Source organism: Rhinolophus hipposideros, assembly GCF_964194185.1.
Source record: "Rhinolophus hipposideros genome assembly, chromosome: 8".
Taxonomy (NCBI): Eukaryota; Metazoa; Chordata; class Mammalia; order Chiroptera; family Rhinolophidae; genus Rhinolophus; species Rhinolophus hipposideros.
This window is the reverse complement of record NC_138054.1, coordinates 50,885,366-50,905,127: the sequence shown is the minus strand read 5'-3', so window position 1 is coordinate 50,905,127 and position 19,762 is coordinate 50,885,366. Positions and strand designations below refer to the sequence as shown.

The 19,762-nt window shown below is 33.6% G+C and overlaps 1 protein-coding gene across 2 annotated transcripts in view; it reads right to left on the bottom strand.

Moving 5' to 3' along the window:
* The window catches only part of TM2D1 (TM2 domain containing 1), a 35,226-nt gene that overhangs the window by 3,784 nt on the left and 11,680 nt on the right, over nt 1–19,762 (bottom strand). For both annotated transcript variants that reach the window (XR_013993768.1, XM_081055926.1), the window contains exons 5-6: nt 11,305–11,378; nt 991–1,119 (exon numbers count right to left, since the gene is read on the bottom strand). Coding sequence is in view for 1 of the 2 variants with exons in the window: in XM_081055926.1 (XP_080912052.1) it covers nt 1,009–1,119; nt 11,305–11,378 (185 nt within the window). In the remaining variant the exon portion in view is untranslated. The remainder of the gene's footprint in view (nt 1–990; nt 1,120–11,304; nt 11,379–19,762) is intronic.

The following is a 19,762-nucleotide window of genomic DNA, read 5'->3' as shown; positions in this document are numbered from 1 at the left end:
TCCTATAATTTTAATATGAGAAAAGAAAAAAATCTACCTCAAGGGCAAAATTATACTTCATATCCTATTTATACACTACAACATAGAAAATAAATGTGTATTCCTTCCTGGACTCTAGCAGCACTCTGAGACAGTCAGATGAAAACCCTAGGACCCTGACTGTAGCCAAAACATGTAGGCTGTCTTTCTCTCTGAAATCGGCTAGCTAGTTCAAGGTGAACTGTCACCTAAGAAGTACCCTGCACCTTCTATGTTATATAGGACTTCTCCACTGCAGAGAAGGATTATACCAGGAAATGGTTTTCCTGAGAAAAATCTAGCATTCCTGGAAGATTATTATTAGAATAGACGAATGTACAGTCATGGAAAAAAAAACCTTATAGCAGCAGAGTCCCAGAGAACCAGAGTTGAACCAGGAAGACTAATTCATGGTATCTGTGACTTCTCCAAGTGCATTACAATTTAAAGCTGAGGCCAACTAATAATTCTCATGGGTAGGACCAAACTTTCAGGTAGATGAAGTACTTATAGTAGTTCAGTATTGAGACTCTGAACTTTCAGTTTTAGGGAAGGAGAAGAAAGACGTTTAAGGATCCTATAGCCCCTAGGAGAGACAGCAGCAGAGATATGCTTTATTGAACGATCTACAACATATACTTTCATCATAACCATCATAGAATATTATAAAATATCTTTTTGCTTGGATGTGATTTTTTTTTCTTGTGAACTTTGTCCTTTACTGCATTCACTGCAAAATATTCACTGCAAAAAAAGAAAATCTGAATTTAAGAACTACGAGAGCAAAGAGCATACATAAAAACGCTTTACAGACAATTAGAAATATCTTGGGCATATGCAAACCTGTTTCCTGAGAAGCAAAATGAGAGGATTACAGCACTAAATGATCACTTAAATTTCCTATGGCTCTCAAATTCTCATAATTTTATACAGATAATATAATAATTAAGAGCATATATACATATCACTTACTGTTTCTTTTTAAAGTATTTATGGATACAACTGTGTTTTTCTAAATGTCTCATTAGTAATACTCAGCCGTGTAAGTCTGGTTCCATAATAATCTATAATGTAACTACTTCCATCTGAAGGTCCAACGATCTAGAAGAGAAAATTTTCAAAATTACTCATTTGAGCAGTTATTTTCACAATACTTTGTGTTTATTTTCCTCAGTTGTTAATAAAATTACTTCAGTAGCAACAAAAATATACATCGAACTAACTCAAACAAAAAAAAGTAATGTAGTGATCGGAGTAGATGAAAAAGATACTGGGGAAGTTCACAACACCAAAGAGCTGCAGGAAGCTAGGCCTCAAGGACCGACATCCCGAGGCCCAGGCGGCCTTTGCTTTGGTTTCCCTGCCTCTGTGCTCAGCTCTGCTGCCTTCATTCTGCAGACAGGCACTCCCAGTTGATGGCTAATAGCTCCAAATTCCCATCTATGCAGCTCAGCAGATCCCAACAGAAAGTAAAATTTTCTTCCTCAGTGTTTATATGCCAATTCCCGGGAAAGACTTTCATCTGCTTGGTGTTTATGCCTATTGCTGGACAGATTACTGTATCCAAGGGAATAAGACTAATATGATTGGCCAGGCTAAGCTCTCAGAGGGAGATAAGGTAGTACTGGACTCAGGGAAATCACTTTAAGCAGGAGTCCAAAACTATGCTCTGCCACATCTTGTTCAAAAGGATGCATTCCCAATGTCATTTTACTTTTTTTGCTTAACATTATTTGTTAAAATTTATAATGTTTATACTGTTTTGATCAACTGTATATCATTAATATGATGACAACTCAATTCAGAAATCACAGAAAATGTAAAACATTTTAATTTTAATGAATAAGATGATCAGTAGAAGATTTTCAAGCATAAAAATATATTACATTAGCGTAAAATTCTGTGGGAGACGGAAATAAAAATAGAAATTCAAGGGGAAAAAATCAATGTAAAATTTATAACGGTTTGTGAAGGGTTCATTTGTGTCTTTTTTAAGCGAATGATATTTAAAATTCTATGGTATTTATATTGTTGGATACATTTTAAAATTAATGTAACAGTTTTATTTAAATATGTCAATATTTGCAAACTAGAAATTATATCCTTTGCAACTATTTAAACTTATGATGGAAAACTTAAATGTCAACAGAGGTGTAGAGGGTAGGGATTAAAAAAAATTATTTTAGGGGTTATACAAGCCCCATTGATGAACATTGCTGTTAAAGCATTCGTTTTTAAAATGAATTTGATTTTAAAAATTATTCCACAAAAAATTCCTACAATATTTGAGACACTGTGCTTGATATTATACATATAATAGTGAATAAGATACTACCTCTGCAAAAAGGGAGCTTATTCTAGTAAACTCTAAATGTTAATATTCAAATAACACAAAGCACTTAGGTGCTGTAATGACTTTGACTTATTTTCTAAAGATTAAATTAATTTGGCTTGACATTTATGAATGTTACTTATGAACTGAAGTAAAAATTAAAACTTTTTTAGTAGCTAAGGTCACAGAGGAAACTACTATGAGCATTAACCCAAGAAATAGAAAAATGGGTGGCTAGAAGTTACAACATGTTTTGAGATCATACAAGGGAAACAAAAAAAAGTAAAGATCAGCCAGTCAAATCAAATGGTAAAAAATCGCCTAATTTCGAATATGTGTATAGATTGGAACCAGGCCTACTGCCCTGTTGTCTTTTTCTTCCTATGCCACCTCCCTTGACAGTCACACTCCTGTTGAAAAAAAGTATCCATAAGTTGGAAATAAGGAAAACATGATTGGGTGACCTGGTAATACCATGCTTTTCTAATAAGTCCACTTGAGGCTCACTTCACTTCCTCAGGAAGTATTAACTATTTACCTAAAACCTGATGAGGACCTGGATGCTTTACAATTTTGTCAAGTTAGCAGTTAATGTGTAGAAAAATGATAAGGTTTTGTTTTTGTTTTGTTTCCCCTGTCCTGTAGAGAAGATACCCCCAAAGGTTACAGTTTTATTACCTGGTAATACACAATCCAATTTTGTATCAAGTATAGCAATCTTATTACAGCATCTTTCCCCTTAAACTACTTGACTCTAGTTCCTCACCAACTAGTTCTATGATGGAAATTCCAATCCTTTCCAGAGATCGGGTTCAGCTTGGGCATGTAATGGAATTCTGGCCAATCACCTGAGACAAGTTCACTGGGGGCTAATTTGCCCTTAAGAAGATATGTTTTCTGCCTCTGGAAGTAACTACTCATATGTAAGGAATGATGCTAGCCGAAAATGGCAAAGAGAAAGAAGGAAGAAGAAAAGGAGGCAAGGAGAGAGGGAAGGAGGCAGGGAAGGAAAGAAGGAAGGAGGGAGGGAGAGAAAAATAGATTTGGGTCCTTCATTATGTCCTTTGGCTCTAAATTAACAAATCTTAGAACTACCTTGTCTCAGATTTTTGGTGTATGATATAATAAAGTACCATGTTATCAAAGCCAATTTAAATTGAGGTTTCTGTTACTTATAGCCCAAAACTGATAATACACTTGTCTTGAACACCTCCTACACACCACTGCCAGATCACGAAAGCACAGCACTAGCTGCTATTCTCTGCTGAAACAATCTGAAGATCTGCCAGAAAGACAACCATATTAAGTCAGTGTGGTAAAGCACCAGACTGAAAGGAAAACCTGAAAAGAAAGCTGTCTATAACTAGCTGGAGGATAATCCTCTCTGGACCTCATTGATTCTATTCCTCATAATGAGAAACAGATTAAGTTGTTCTACATGGTACCTTTTTTTTTTTTTTAAGGAGGGCGCAGCTCATAGTGGCCCACGTGGGGATTGAACCGACAACCTTGGTGTTGTTATTAGCACCACGCTCTAACCGAGCTAATCTGCTACCCTACGTGGTACCTTTTAAGATCTTGTATAATTACATTTAAATGCAAACACCTCCACAACGAATTGTCAACATACTTTTCTATGAATTATTCCATTGAAGAATTGTTTTCCCTACTTAATTTTTAAGAAAACTAGCATCTGTAAAGGACTCAATTATTCAAACCCATATTCCCACACCAAAATTAAAAATTTAGCCTTTTTAAGCATCTTATATACACTTATAAATCCCCTTATTATGAGTATATTATTGTATTGTTACAAAATTACAAATCTTTAAGAATATCCCCCACTGCAAATTTTTTACTCAGTTAAATATGCTATGTCCATTAGTTCACTGATGACAAGAGTACAAAATCCAGAATTATGAGTTTATTTCTCTAACAAATAGTCCGAGCAAAAGAGTATAGCATGAAGTATTTCCATGTGATAAACTGGGGCAATTTCTGAAATCTATGGGGAGAAGAAAGACCACTTACACACTTCACTCCAATTAATGGACCAAGAGGACGCTACAGGTCTCTGTCTTACAAGTGGGGAAACAGGAGCTGGGCACCACACGATGGGAAGCTATTTTGTATAATGGATGTCAGTATCTCGTGTGTGAGAAACCCTAAAACCATAATATCTCTCTATATTCTTCATATCCCTCTATATTCATTTCCTGTGGCTATTGTAACAAATTACTGCAAACTTAGATTAGAACAATAAATTTACTCTCCCAATTCTGGAGGCCAGAAGTCTAAAATCAAGGTATATGGGGACAGCCACCTGCCCTACAGAGTCTCAAGGGGAGAAATCCATTCTAAGGTTCTTCTAGGTTCTGGGAGCAATCAGCATGCCTCGGCTTTCTGTGGTTTGTGACCATTTCACTCCAATCTGTGCCTCTGTCTACACACTATCTTCTTTTCTGTGTGTCTGTGGGTGTCTTTCCTCTTCTGTCTCCTGTAAGGACACTTGTGATTGGATTTAGGGCCCACCCAGATAATCCAGGAGGATCTCTTCACATCAAGATTCTTAATCGCATCTGCAAATAAGGTAACGTTCACAGATTCCAGGGATTTGACATGCGTATCTTGTCCTACTACAACCTCCTATGAAGATGGTTTGTGGTAGTTTGGAAGTATCGGGTGGAATTTCATTTCTTCTTTCATATCATTTCTGATGGTTTTCACCATGAAATTTTATTTCCAGCTTAAATGAAAAAAATCTTGAATTGTTTACTTAAAGGGATAGGTTTCTCTGTAGGCAAAAAATCTATAGAAGAGTAAATCAGAAAACTTTAAAAATACATATTCAAGTCAAGAATGTTAAGAACTAGTCACCAAGTTTCCTGTTCTTTTCCTGCTCTTTATCTTTGATCTTCACTCTAATTCTCTACAACCCATTAAGCCACCCACCACAGGCACCCACACAAATGGGCACACACTGAATTTGGTATCTGACTTGGATACATATTTATTCTTGAAAAACATATGTTCTTTGAATATGTAATTTGAATTTATCTGAATAAAGTTGTACATCTTGCTCAGTTTTAAACTATTTTCACAGTAGACTATGATTTTAAGATATTTTCATGTAGCTGTACGTATATGGTTAAGTGCTTGTAATTGCTGCCTAGTGTTACGGAGGATGTATCCACTCTCCTATAAGTGTACATATCTCCATAGGTTGATTCCAACTTCCTGCTACCACAAACAGTGCTACAACAGACATCTTTGTACAAGTCCCCTTGTGAACAGGAGTAGGAGTTTTTTGGGGTAAATGCCCAGACGTAGCTCCGTATTCACATATTATTTATTTGGGTGATTCTGTGAATCGCCTATTAGTTTACTGTGCTCATTTAACTATTAGGCTCCCTATCATTTTCTTGATTTGCAGAAATTATCTGTATGTTCTACATATCAATTCCTGTTGCTAGTATCGTTTTACTCAGTCAACTTTTAACTTGGTCTATGATATCCTTTTTAAAACACAATTTCTTAATTTTAACATAATCAAATTCAATGATTTTTTTTCTTTATGGTTTATGTTTTCGAGATCTTGTTTATGAAGTCTTAACTCATCTAAGGTCATGGAGACATTCTCTTCAATTAGCTGTATTAAAAGTTTATTCTTCTTCTAGGTATATACAAAAAAAATGAACAGAGACTTAAAACAGCTACTTGTACACAAATATTCACTGCAGCATTATTCACAATAGCCAAAATATGGAAACAACCCAAGTGTTCACCAAGAGATAAATGGCTAAACAAAATGTGATATATACATACAATGAAATACCATTAAGCCAAAGAAAGGAATGAAGTTCTGACATATGCCACAATATCAACGAACCTTAAAAACATTATGCAGAGTGAAACAAGCAAGGCATAAAAGGACAAATACTGTATGATTCCACATAAATGAAAGGTAAAATCTAGAATAGGTAAATTCAGAGACAAAAAGTAGATGAGAGATTACCAGGAACTAGGGGGAGAAAAGGGTGGGGAGTTATTGCTTAATGTGTACAAAGTTTCTGTTTGGGGTGACAAAGTTTTGGAAACAGATATTAGTGACAGTTGTACAATATTCTGAATGTAATTAATGCTAGTGAACAGTATACTTAAGAAAAGTTAAAGTGGAAAATTTTATATTATATATATTTTACCATGCAAAAAAAAAGACCTTAATTTATTAATGTTGATAGTTTTGCTCGTAATGTATAAACTTTTGATTCTGTTAGTGGAAAATGTATTTTTGTTTGTATGTATTTAAGTAGCCTTCTAATGAAAATAAATTAAAGGAAAAATATGGTTTCCAGTAAGTATTTAATATCTAAACTTTAGCAACAGATATGACACTCCATTTAATGGCTGTACATTGTCATTGAAATCATACTGCTTAGATAACTCAAATACCTTATAAATTTAAAATTTTATGACTGAATTAAAGAGTGAAAGGACAAAAATAACACTTTATACAACTCTATCAATGTGCCCTTTTTCTATCTAATCCACTTCTGAGTTTCTCCATATAAAGATTCAAATAGTAATACTGTGAAGATCAAATCATCTCCTCAAGCCCTATTAACCTGATGAAAAAGTAAAATGACTCAGCTATCTGCAATTAGAGGATAATGAGGCAACTTGTGTCCATCCCAATACCCCCAAAGTAAATTTATATTCTCTTAAAAGTCAAATTAAATTTTTATGTCCATAACTGACTCCGGTGTGTGGTTAATTTTAATACGAGGCCATTAAAACCATCTGATTAGTCACATTTTAATTAAGCATCAAAATTCCTGCATGGTGCCAGAAGTTATACATTCAGAACCCCTGACTTCATTTGATTTAAAGACTCGTTAGTATCAACCCTTAATGACCAATATAAACATCATTCCTCAATAAATGAGTAATATTCACCAGTATATGTCCTGAGGAAAACATAGCTTTGGGATTAGTCTTAGAACCAGTCTAAGATACTCTGTGTTTTGAACATTCTTTTAATTCATTAAATAAAAATCTGCCCACAGAATATGTGACCTAAGTGTCCACTGGTTTTTATATATTGTTGTCCTATAACTAGTGAACTACCAAGTTTGACCAACTCTTCCAGTACTGGTAATAGAGTTAGGATGATTATGTTTAGTCCTTCTTTTGATCAATAGCATGTATTTCACAGGGCAAGGGTGTAGGCCATGTCTTTGACAAAAACAAATTGGCTTACACAGAAGTGAACCTATAACCCTAGCCTTATTTATAGTATGAACTGAAAAGCCTAGGCTTTAAAAAATTTTAGTAAAATTCAAAGTATTTAAACAAGATAAAAATCAAGATAACTTGTTTTTATTTTAAATCTGCAATTCCCAAGGAAATATTTTATTTCTAACAGTGAAATCATATTAACAGGCCACTCTTGATATAGTTAGATTGTGAAGTTCCTTTAGGGCAAGCATCCCAATTTATTATACCTAATTGGTGCTCACTAAAAACATTTTCACTGATGGCATAAAACTTACAACCGTGTTTCTCCGAAAATAAGACCTAACCAGAAAATAAGCCCTAGCATCATTTTTCAGGATGACATCCCCTGAACATAAGCCCTCATGTGTCTTTTGGAGCAAAAATTAATATAAGACCCGGTCTTATTTTCGGTGAAACACGGTATTTACAATTTATCGTACCAACTTTTATTTTTATTCATTACCTCTCATGTAACGCTATAAAATTTAGAACTTTAAGGTCCTAAAGAAAAGCAGTTACTTTTTTAAAACTACCATTTTTAGCTTCTCATCTTCTCTGTAATGGGCACAAAGACACACTTTTCACAAGGTATACCACATTCAATTCAAATCAGAAAAAATTTTTGAGGGCATACTTTATGTTTAGCATACTACTAGGGATACGGGATTAACAAAAGTCTTCTTTTCCTCAAAAAATTTATGTGAAAAGTCAAACCTAGTGTGTAAAAGAATACAAAAGAATACAATGCAATATATAATCCAATGCTAAAATGAGTTGCATACATTAAATACAAAACTAATGAGATGTTATAAATTTGATGTATTTATAAAATTCATAAATGTCTTGGAGATTATGCTGCTTTTCTGAATTTCTGCTTATCTAGTTATTAGTCCTTTAAGAAAATCTACTCTGTACTGTTAATAGGAATGAACATGAATATAATTTCTTTCATAATGTATATAATTTTTAAAAATTATCATAAAAAACCCAACATATTTGCTTCTAAAAGCTTTCTAATTAAAACTCATATTTCCATTTTCCTCTACCCATAATTCATCTTTCTGATTTGTGGCTGTCTTGTCTCCACTTAATAGTAGAAATTTTCTTTTCTTTGTGTTTGGTGGAACACACATCATTCATTTAGATATGACTAAAAATGTCCAGACTTTGTTAGTGAGAAAAGAGGTTTAAATGGAAGCAAAATATTCTCATTTTTTCTCATAAAAAGACTTAAAATTGTCTAATCTATCCTTCATGATATATACAAAAATATATAAGCACAAAAGAATGAGTGTTTTAAAATATTCAGAACTGCTTTATGAATAACTACATATAGTAGTTATATACAATAGTTACCTATAACCCAAAGATTGTATGCTACACATGTAAGTGACTTGGATTTTTTGTTGACTGAACAAAAGAACTGAAATAATTTTATGGAATGTTTCATCCCATTCATTCACAGAGTGCTATTTTCATATTTTTAAGAACAAAAAAAATAGAAGAAACTTCAAAAGTTTATTAACAATAGATAAACTCATGGAAGTATTTCAAAAAATACAGTGACATGTAAAGCGTTTACTTTAGCAATATGTGCATTATACTTTATGTTGCTTTGGTTCAAAGATGAAATAACTAGACCTACTTTTTAAAGAGAATTTTCCTAGATTTTTGTTATAAACACTGTGAAGCAAAGTATGTTTTTATAGGTCTTGAGTTTATGCATAATATGTTTCTGGGATCACAGCCCAAAAGAAAAGCATTGCTATTCACTGGGGAATAATATTTAATGGCAAAAAAGAAAAAAAAATTGGGGATGGAGAGAATGAGGAAAGAAAGAAGAATAAACAAAAAGATGACGGAAAAAATATAAAAGGTCTATGAGAAATTGGATAAATGTATTTGTGACAAAAATATTAATGCAGTTGTTATTTATAGTAAAAACTTACTTGATTTGCTAAGAAAATAATATTCCGAAATTAATGTAGTCAATATCATATGGTAAGTATATTAAACAACATGTAAAATAAGGCATCTTATTTGGCTGCATTTGAAAACTGACTTATTTTTCCCCCAATCTGAAAGCACTCTACAATAGCCGTACCTATTAAAAATGTCTTATTTCGGGAAATTTACTGCAGAAATTCAAACATTCTAAATCTACCTCAATAATTTGTGATAGTCTCAATTCCAGATCTTTCAGAAATTTGTTCTGAAAAATTCAGGCATACATGTACCAGAAAGCAATGGCTGAATCAAATAAGCTCTATAATTTGGTATGAATAAAGCTACAAAGCAATGATATCACCAAAGAAATAACCTATTGTGAGAATATTAACTAAATGGATGGGTTTCAAAGACAATGAATACTGGGTATCTTAAAGAATCCCAATAATACATTAAATTCCTTGAATCCTCCTTTAAAGTGAGAAACCCATTTCCAGACATATGTGCATACGTACCTTAGCCTCTTCATGCCTGCTGGCCTGTCCCATAGTCAGAGAGGCAGGATATTTGGTTAAGCATATGTTTATGAATAAAGACAGGAAAATTCCAACTTTAAAACCAAATATTTTCCTTGTTTAATTCTGGTATCTTATTGGTCCATATGCTGCCTCCTCCTCACAGTATGGTACCCTCCTCACAGTATGCTACCAAAAATCTCTGAGATTTTGACTTGCTCTTAAAGCATAAGGATAACATCAAGCAGACAGAATTGAGAAAGAAGTCTCAATACTTGTCTGAGAAAGAAGAGCAAAACTGATGATGATCTAAATACACAATGACACACTTGCTGAAGACATTAGGTGCTCCAGAAATGCTTCCTGAAACGCTGTTTAGTGACATGTGTTATGATAAATTCATCTTTCTCTAATTTAAGAATCCTCGTGCATTAACCACAACCAGTATAATTTAATAGAAAACATCTGGTGGCACTTTTAAATGCTTAAGGATAGCATTTCACAAACTATGCCTGTCTCTACACCACTGCAGCAGGAGAAAATGAGGTGAACACAGAGAAGCACAGATGAATAGCAGGGGAGTCCCGACATCATTTGATTATATGGATGTGGTCTTGCCCAAGACCAGCCCCACTCCTAGACTTCCTACAGAAGACCCGGACATTCCTTTTTTCCTTTTTGGCTTAAGCTAGCTGGATTTCAGTTTCTATAATTTGCAAACAAAAAAATACTAGTATTGAGTGCCTGTCCAGTGCAACAAAAAATCTTGTTTCAGCCTTCATATATTCATATGTAAATATAAAATTCCCATCGATATCCTATTATAATAATTGACCATGTGGCTGTGACTGTCAGGAAAAGAAACAATAAGTTTGAGAAATAGCCTCAATCCTTTTTGCAGAGTCGTACAACAAACTGTAAAGATTCTGAGAAGTTAAAGAGTAAAGAAAACTCTAACTCAGTTGAACTCAACTTTACGAATCATATTTGATCATAGAATCCGTTTTGAAATGAAGTTCCTATATCCTTTAGAACTACTAATTGGTAGAGGACGGGATGGAAAATGCTACTTGGAAACATGGCCATGATCCCTTGGATGTAACATTTAAGAAACACTGAAAAAGCATTCCTAACTGTTTCTTAATATATTTAAAATATACCAGGAGAAGATCTGAATGTAAAAGTAGTTTATCTTGTTGATTGAAACTAACTTACCTGCATTGAAATAAGAATGAAATCAATCAGGCTCCCAATTCCACAAAACCCTACAGTGCAAAACTTTAACAAACCTAGAAAAGAAGATAAAACCATTTACAATCTTGAAAGTCTTATAAATAATCAACAAACTTTTCCATTTCCCAATAAACCATTATATATGCCACAAACTCTTTATGTCAAGAATATAAAATTAACACTTAAAAAAACCAAATCTTCACCTGAAAATATGAGAAAAGTATAAAAGTTCCTCCATATAGAAAAGCCACATTTATTAACTCACTTAGCAAACAAATATTAGGAACAGAAATCAAAACTCAAAGTAATCTTACAAATTTCTTAAAAGGCCAAAGGAAATAAATCTTTAAATATCAGTACACCAGAGGTACAGAATATCTTTAAGTCCTAAAATCCTTACTTATTTATTAGACAATGCATTAGGTGATCTAAATTTTAATGTATATTTATAGTAAAAAGTCCAAATAAAGACCATCAAGGCATAGAAAAAATAATCAGGAAAAAACATTGATCCTATAGCTAAATTGCAAAATTTTACTAGTAACACAATTATCTTGAATTTATCCTATACTTTTTTTCCCTAAGCATTTCATGTTTATTAGCTCTACAGTCAAAATAACAATTCTGTGCAATATATATATATATATATATATATATATATATATATATATTTACACACACACCTGTCCTTGGTCACAACCTTTGAGCTAAGGTACTAAAATATATGATAATAGAGCATAGAATCTAGGGCATATACAAAGATATAACAAAAACATGATGATGAAATTAGAACAGGCAGACTGGGGATGGGGTAGGACGAGTAATCTGTTCTATTTTTAAACTTGAGTTGCTTTCCAGACATCCCATTTGAGATATAAAAATGGTATGAAACAAGACTCTTCATGAAAGGGTAGTTTTAAGTATCAACTACAAATAGATGCCAGCTAAAATCACAAGAATGGATGAGATCACCTCCTGCACACAATTTGGAAATACACAAATAAGACTGAAATACATAGTTACCTTAGATGATTTTATTTCCCTTCTTAGTATTGCACATACTCGTATGTTGTATGTTGTAATACTGAGAATAATGTTGTAAGTACAGGGATAACACATGTTGGAAGTAACTTAAAAACTATTAAAATATAGAGATTATATAAAATTATGCTTTTAGTTTTCTTCCAAACTTACTATCTACTTACTATTTTGTATTTACCTGTCTCATGGAAGCCCCGTTAGTGAAGGGTCTTTTATCTGCTCTATTTCCTCCTGCGTCCTTCGTACCTTCGACATTGCCTGGCACACGGTAGATGCTCAATAGTTGTTGAACAAATGAATAAATTTTCTCAGCTTTTCTGTTTCCTAAAGACCCCTAACTTTTTACCCATTAGTTTATATAACAACTCCTTTAATTATGTTTTAATTAGTTACATTTTATTATAGTTGCCCAAGGAACTTTATTTACTCACTCAATATATTATATCCATTCACTCACTCAATTGTATTTCTGAAATGTATCTCTCTTCACTTGGCATTTTAGTATAAATTTAGAAATATTAATTTCCCTTCCTTCAATTTTTTTATAAAAAGAATATTGAGAAATGGTCCAAAAAAGTTTGCCTCTAATTACCTGGTTCTCAATGAAGAAAATACAGCCATGTCAGACCTTTGTCTTTGTCATGCCCTCTTCCAACCCATGTCTTCCCGTAGCTCTGCTCATCTCTCAGGCCACTTCACATTAGTTTTCCTAACCTGCCTGCCTAAAGAAGCATACCACTTCCCCCACAGCCCAGGCTCTATCCTATCTCCCACATTTATTTCCTTCATGGTGCTGATTACAAATCTATAGGGGCCTCATTCATTGGTTTGCTCATTCAGTCTCTGTCTTCTACTGCCAGGTAGATTCCTAAAGGTAGGGTCCTTATCTGTCTTATTCAAGTCAATTCCTTGATCAGTACCTGACAGACAGTAAGGGTTTGACAAATATCTGTTGTATGACTATCAAAAACCTAGAAACAATCTAAATGTCTAACAGGGAGGAATTCTCTCAAAAAATTTAGGTACATCTAATAGGAAAGAATACTATGCAGCCATTTAAAACAATAATATGGAAGGATTATTTGTTGGCAAAGTAATGTGGAAATGTTCTAAACAGACAATGAGTTCATTAAAATCTAGATATTGTTCTGGTGAACCCCTTCTTACGGGTGCTTCAGAAAAATGAATATGAGAGGTTCCTGTTCAGATAAAATATTAGATAAGAGGAGGACATATGTGTTCGGAACTTTGGTAAATGTTACCTACTCCTGGAGTAACACATTTAAAGAAACTATAGAACAGATCCAAGATGATATTTAAGCATTTAAGGAACCTGCAAACTAATCTATAATGACAGAAGGCAGACGAGTGCTTCCTTAGGAAAGAACAGGATAAGGAGAGCCACGAAGCAGAGATTACAAACGCACGAGGAAACTTTTGGGAGTGACAGACATTGTCTATCTTGATTATGGTGATCGTTTCACAGCTGTATACACATGTCTAACTTATCAAACTGTGCATTTTAAACATGTGCACTTTATTGTATGTCAATAAAGCTGTTTAAAACAATTTAAAGAACTAAGTTGACTGTTAAAAAAAACTTGAAAGTTTAAAATCATTACAATGGATTTATATCCTGTTTCACTCCAAATGTGTGATATTTACTATGGTCGATCTATTTCTACAAATTTAAGATAAAGGATAACGTAAGTAATGAGTTGCTCATAATGCTACCTTAAACTCATTTTACCTTTCAAATATAAAAATACTTTATGAAAACAAGATAGGAAGAACACTAAGGATTTAAAAAGGTAATGAGACAATATAAAACCTTAGAATAGTACATGGCACATGTACATGGTAGGCATATGATAAATGTTAGCCTAGCTGTTACTTGTGCAACCACTATTTCTATTACTACTATAATTATTACTATAATCAAGGAATTTAAACAACATAAGTCCATTGTTTAGAGTAGCATCATCTAACCTAGTCTTATCCCATGCAATTCCCTCAGCCTGTATTACAGCCAAACTACCCACAGATCTCTTAATGGGTCCTGCTCTCGTTATCTCCTTCATCTATCTCTGCATGTATGTGTACACGGCTACACTGTTCTCTGCCTTGCCTTCTCCCCTGCCCCGCACCAAATATTCCCAATCACCTAGCTAACCCCTAACAGTCTTCTAAACCTTCTGGGAAGTCTTCTCTAATGCCCCAGGATAAATTTAATGCCATCCCTAGATGTTCCCCAGCACTGTGCCCTTAACTTTCAGCGTAGCACATATCCCACGGGATGATTTATTATATATTTATTTGTCTGTCTTCCCCTGTCCTTCCATGAGTCAGGGCTGTGTCATTCCCATGCCTAGTCAATCTGATCACTGAAGGAACAACTATATCAACAGTAAATGATCTTATTTATAAATAAAACTGATCAACTTGAAGAAAAGTAACACACATTCTAAACAGCATTTATTAAAACCAGTACCAACCTTTACTCTTACAGATTTCATCATTCCGATTTTTTTAAAAGATGGGATGTTTGTGAACTACCAAAAGTAGATTTTTTTCATTTTACCATAACAAAAATGTTAGTTTTCTCTGTACAAACCCTATTTACTAACTTACTGTGGAAAGGAGTATAAGATTTAGATTTTAAAAATTGTTTTAAAATTCCAAGTAAAAGAATCCATTAAAAAAAACAAATCCATTTTTATCCTGAACCATTACTACTGTAGGACTATCCCTTCAAAAAGATTATGCTGTCAGATAACATTAGTAAACCTCATGCTTTGAATGGACTTTATACTTCAATAACTTGGACTTTACATTTTAAAAACACAAATTCAATAAAAAGATTTATTTTGATATAAAATAGATTAATTTTTGGTTTTAAAAATTTTTTGGTATTTTTTGTTTTATTATAGGTTGAGTTTTGCAAATACTCTTCTATCTGCATAACTGTTACAGAGAATACAGATTACTTCATATTGAAGTTGCTGTTTGCCAAACTGCAAGTGTTCTATAATGATTGGCTATTAGTTGTAATTATTCTTTTTGTGTCTGTACTTATAAAAGAGAGCTTTTAAATCTTAGAAAAGTTTAACCTACAAATCCTTTTATTTGTCCTATGATACGTGGCCATTATATACCAGTGTGAACTAGTAACTTCAAACTTGAAAAAAAAAAGGAATAATATAACCAAAGATTTTTTTATATGGGCTTAAAAACATACAACACTTTGTTATTCTTATAATAAGAAATATTTACATTTTAAAAATACCACCATGAAAAGAGCATTTCTCCTATTAACTGCTCCAAAAGAGCTATTATCTTTGTGAATTCATAATCTTCAAATACTACAGATAGGCAAAATAAAATACGTTAGTTATTGCAAATAAAAAAGTCACAAATGTTCACAGAGTTAGAAACACACAAAAAATATTATTATAAAAATAAGGCTTTGTGGTGGAAAAAAGCCTGCCAGCTAATGAGGCATTGGTTTATTGAGGAATAAATCAATTAAAGGAAATAAAGCTATATATTGTTAAAAAACAAAACAAGATCTTCAAATTTACTTGGTTGAATTTTTGTTCTTTAACAATGTAAGAGTAGGTTAGCATAAGAAAGGAAGCCATTTTCTGAATGACCTTAACAGGGTGTTGACCAGATGTCCTGTTTGAAAAGAGCTTATCTTGTGAACTGCCGACTGGGTGGGGTACAAGCCATCTTATCTTGTCAAATCCCCAGAATGTGGAACAAGCCCATGATATGTATACTTTGAAGCTATGGAAAATTACTGGATGCTTTAAAGATGCTATATAAACCCTTGGCTTTGAGTGCTCGGGGTCCTTGTTGAAACCCGCTGCATCGGGCAGATACTTGGACCCCAGCTAGCTGGAAATAAACCTCGCTGTGTGACTTGCATTATCGCGTGTGTCCTCTGTCCAATTGAGGGGCGGTCGATTCTAGACCTTAACAACAACAATAAAGTTATAGCTGTGGGCTAAAAAGAAATGTGAAATACCTAGAAAGAAGATTTTTCTTAAAGGAATTTTGAGGTCTTACCCAATTTTATTCAATCTCATCCCCTCTAACAAATTTTCCTTGTTTAATCCTGAAGTAAAATTTATACAATGAAGTATCACATGTAACACTAAATTACTTTATTATTATTATTATTTTTAATTTATTGGGGTTACAATTGTTAGCAAACTTACATAGATTTCAGGTGTACAACTCTGTATTACACCATCTATAAATCCCATTGTGTGTTCACCACCCAGAGTAACCATATATTTGATCCCCCTTACCCTCATCTCCCACTCCCCATCCCCCTTACCCTCTGGTAACCATTAAACTATTGTCTGTGTCTATGAGTTTTTGTTTCTCATTTTAAAAAGCAAGTTGCATATCTGCATGATCTACATTATTTATTCTGTTCTTATAAAATTCCAATGATCATAAACGGTCAAGGAAGTATTTTAAAAAGCTATATATAAATACAACCATTGCTTTTCAGAACCATGAAGAAAGATTAAATAAGATTATAAGAAAAACAGAATTTTAGGCTCTATCTACAACTTTTTTTAACGCATCAACATTATATTAGCCAGTTAAGAACTTTTTGTTAATGGCAGTAGTCATTTTAATTGAAAATATCAAAATTCCTTAACCTTGGATTCTCAGAAAATTAAAATTTAATTTAAAACATTTCATTTTTTTAAATTTACTAGCATTGTAATTTTACATATTAGATTAGATTAGTTGATAAAACATATCAAAGCTCTTAACATGAAGATAGCTTAAATAAGATATAGATAAAAATATTTGAATGCTTAAAGAGATAAGAGGATTTTCAGTTAAAGATACTGAACCTGGCATGCCCACCTAATCCTCTCACTCCAAAATGCCACTAAAAGAGGGTACATGGATTTTTAAAGTCACAAACCCAGTAGAGAGTGAAAGATAAGACAATAGCAACAAAAATTCAGAAGCTGTAGAACAAAGAAGTGACAGACTTAACGATCTTGAGAAAGCTGTAGCCTAAGCCAATAGTCAAAATGTCTGCTGAATTCATGAACATCCAAAGGTTGCTGTTATAATAAAGGAAGTTATTTAAAATTCTTAAAAAAGAAACGTTACACTGAAGCATAAAGTTAAATATTAAAAACTACATTTGCAACTTTATAGAATCTCAGACTCAATCTGCAGGTTTCTCTTTGAAGCTAATAATAGATTGGAGGAGCAGTGGCTAGAGAAAGGCAACTCCTGGCAGGAAACTGATATTCACTAACCAGAGCCACTCTATAGTTTTATATACAGCTTTATTACATAGAGTTTTATTTTGCAGGAAAAAAAATTTAGAATATACATATCAACATATTATTATGTACTGCAGTCAAGTCAAAAACATTAACTTAAACTACAGGACATGACAGCTCATGTGACACACATCACAAAAAGCTAAAAAGCCACTCAAGGCAAATATTTAAAATCACAGAACAAACTATACTAAAGAATAGTGTTTGTCCCTCCCTTCTAACCTTTTAAAAAGTTAGAAATCTTTCCAAAGAATATATATGATCCTGTCCTGTTAAAGAGATCATATAATAAAATGCAAGGACCTTAGTCCAAGGCAGGCTTTGGATGTATTCTAGCCATCACCATGTCACTATACTTTCTCATTATGAATCTACTTTCTCTGTCTGACCATCCGTCCTTCTCTCCATCATTATCTAAAAAGAGTGTTAGATTAAATGACTTTTATTTTGACCACTCAGAGGTCTTCTGTGCATATTATATGGTTTTCTGCTGTGTTGTGGAAAGGTATGGTTCTATTACAAATGGCATGAAGTGCAGTTACACTATCACCCAGGCGAGGACGAGTACATCAATCTCCTTTCAACTTACTCTCCCACCAGTCTTTCTCCAATGTAAGCCACTTCCCACAACTCCTCCAGTATTATCATCCTGGAATATAAATCTGATCATGAGAATCCTCTGCTTGAAAACATGTATGGCTTCTGATATTAAAAGGTAAAGTTCAAACTCCCTAAGAAGAAACTCACAGCCTTGTGTAATCTGACCGCAGGCTATCTCCTGCCATCGTTCTGCCTACACTATAAGCTAATGTATCCACCATTCTCTCAACACGCATGCATGCTCTTTAATACCCTGTACCTTTGCAGGAGCTGTTCCCTATAATTCCGTAAATCTCTGTAATTTGTTTATCCTTCAAATCCTAGCTCAAATGTCACCTCATCTAAGAAGTCCTCCCACATACCCCAAGGGGGACAAAAATCAATTCCCTTTCTATTCTCATAGCACTTAGTCATGGTTCTGTAATAGTGCTACATCATAAACTGGCCTACAATCATATATATTTTATATTTATTTTCTTTTTAACCAATATGAACTGTGATCTTCACCATTATTTCCAGAGCACTCAACTTTACCTACTTAACCGGTAATAAACATTGAATAAATGTTTGTTAACTGAATAAATTCATTAAACTTTGACTTCTATTTATGAATTTGTAACACGGAGTTCCAGGAAAGGCTGTCAGAATCACACTTCCTACCAACCCCAGTGAAGATTCCTCTTTGATCTCTGGTGGGTAAAACATGGAAAGAATAAGATTAGCTTTGCTAGCTGGAAAGTAAAGCATTCAGAAACTATAAATTTGCTCAGTGAAGGGCTGACATAGAACAGAGTACTACTGTAAATAAAGCATGCTCTCTTGAGCCAAAAATATGGGTTCAAATTCAGGTCACTAACTGAGTGTCCTTGGGTAAATCTCTTAATCTCATGACAATTTACCAATCAATAAAACAAAGATGATAAAGAGTATGTCACAGAAAAAGGCAGGCCTCTAGAGTCAGTACATCCCTTAACCTCTCTCGTGGCAATTTCCCTACCTGTTAAAGAAGATTTAAAGAGGATGATAAACTCAAAGAGTTGTTAAGTCTTAAATAAGGGTAGGTATGTGAAAGTTCTGGTTAAACAAAAGCTATCATCAAATGTAAATAGTTTAATAAGCTTTAGTAACGAAGGGAAATGTGAAGATTACAGCGAGGAGAAAGGTATGGGAGGGTGCTAAGGGTCAGGCCCCATACCAGTTTATGCTGGTTATCATAGTTCTAACCCAACTTCTCCTGAAAGGATTTTCTATTCCCAAGGAAACACGGACAGAGCTTCAGGTAGAAGGGAACCTTTTTTGGAGGGATTGGGAGAGATATGCATTTATTCATAAAATATTTATTGAACATCCACTGTGTGCCTAGTGCTAGCCATGCACTCAGGTCCAATGTCCTAAGTTAGTGCCTACACTATCTTGAGTGTGTTTTCATGAACATGAAAATACAAGAAAAGTCAGTATTTCTTATCCGATTT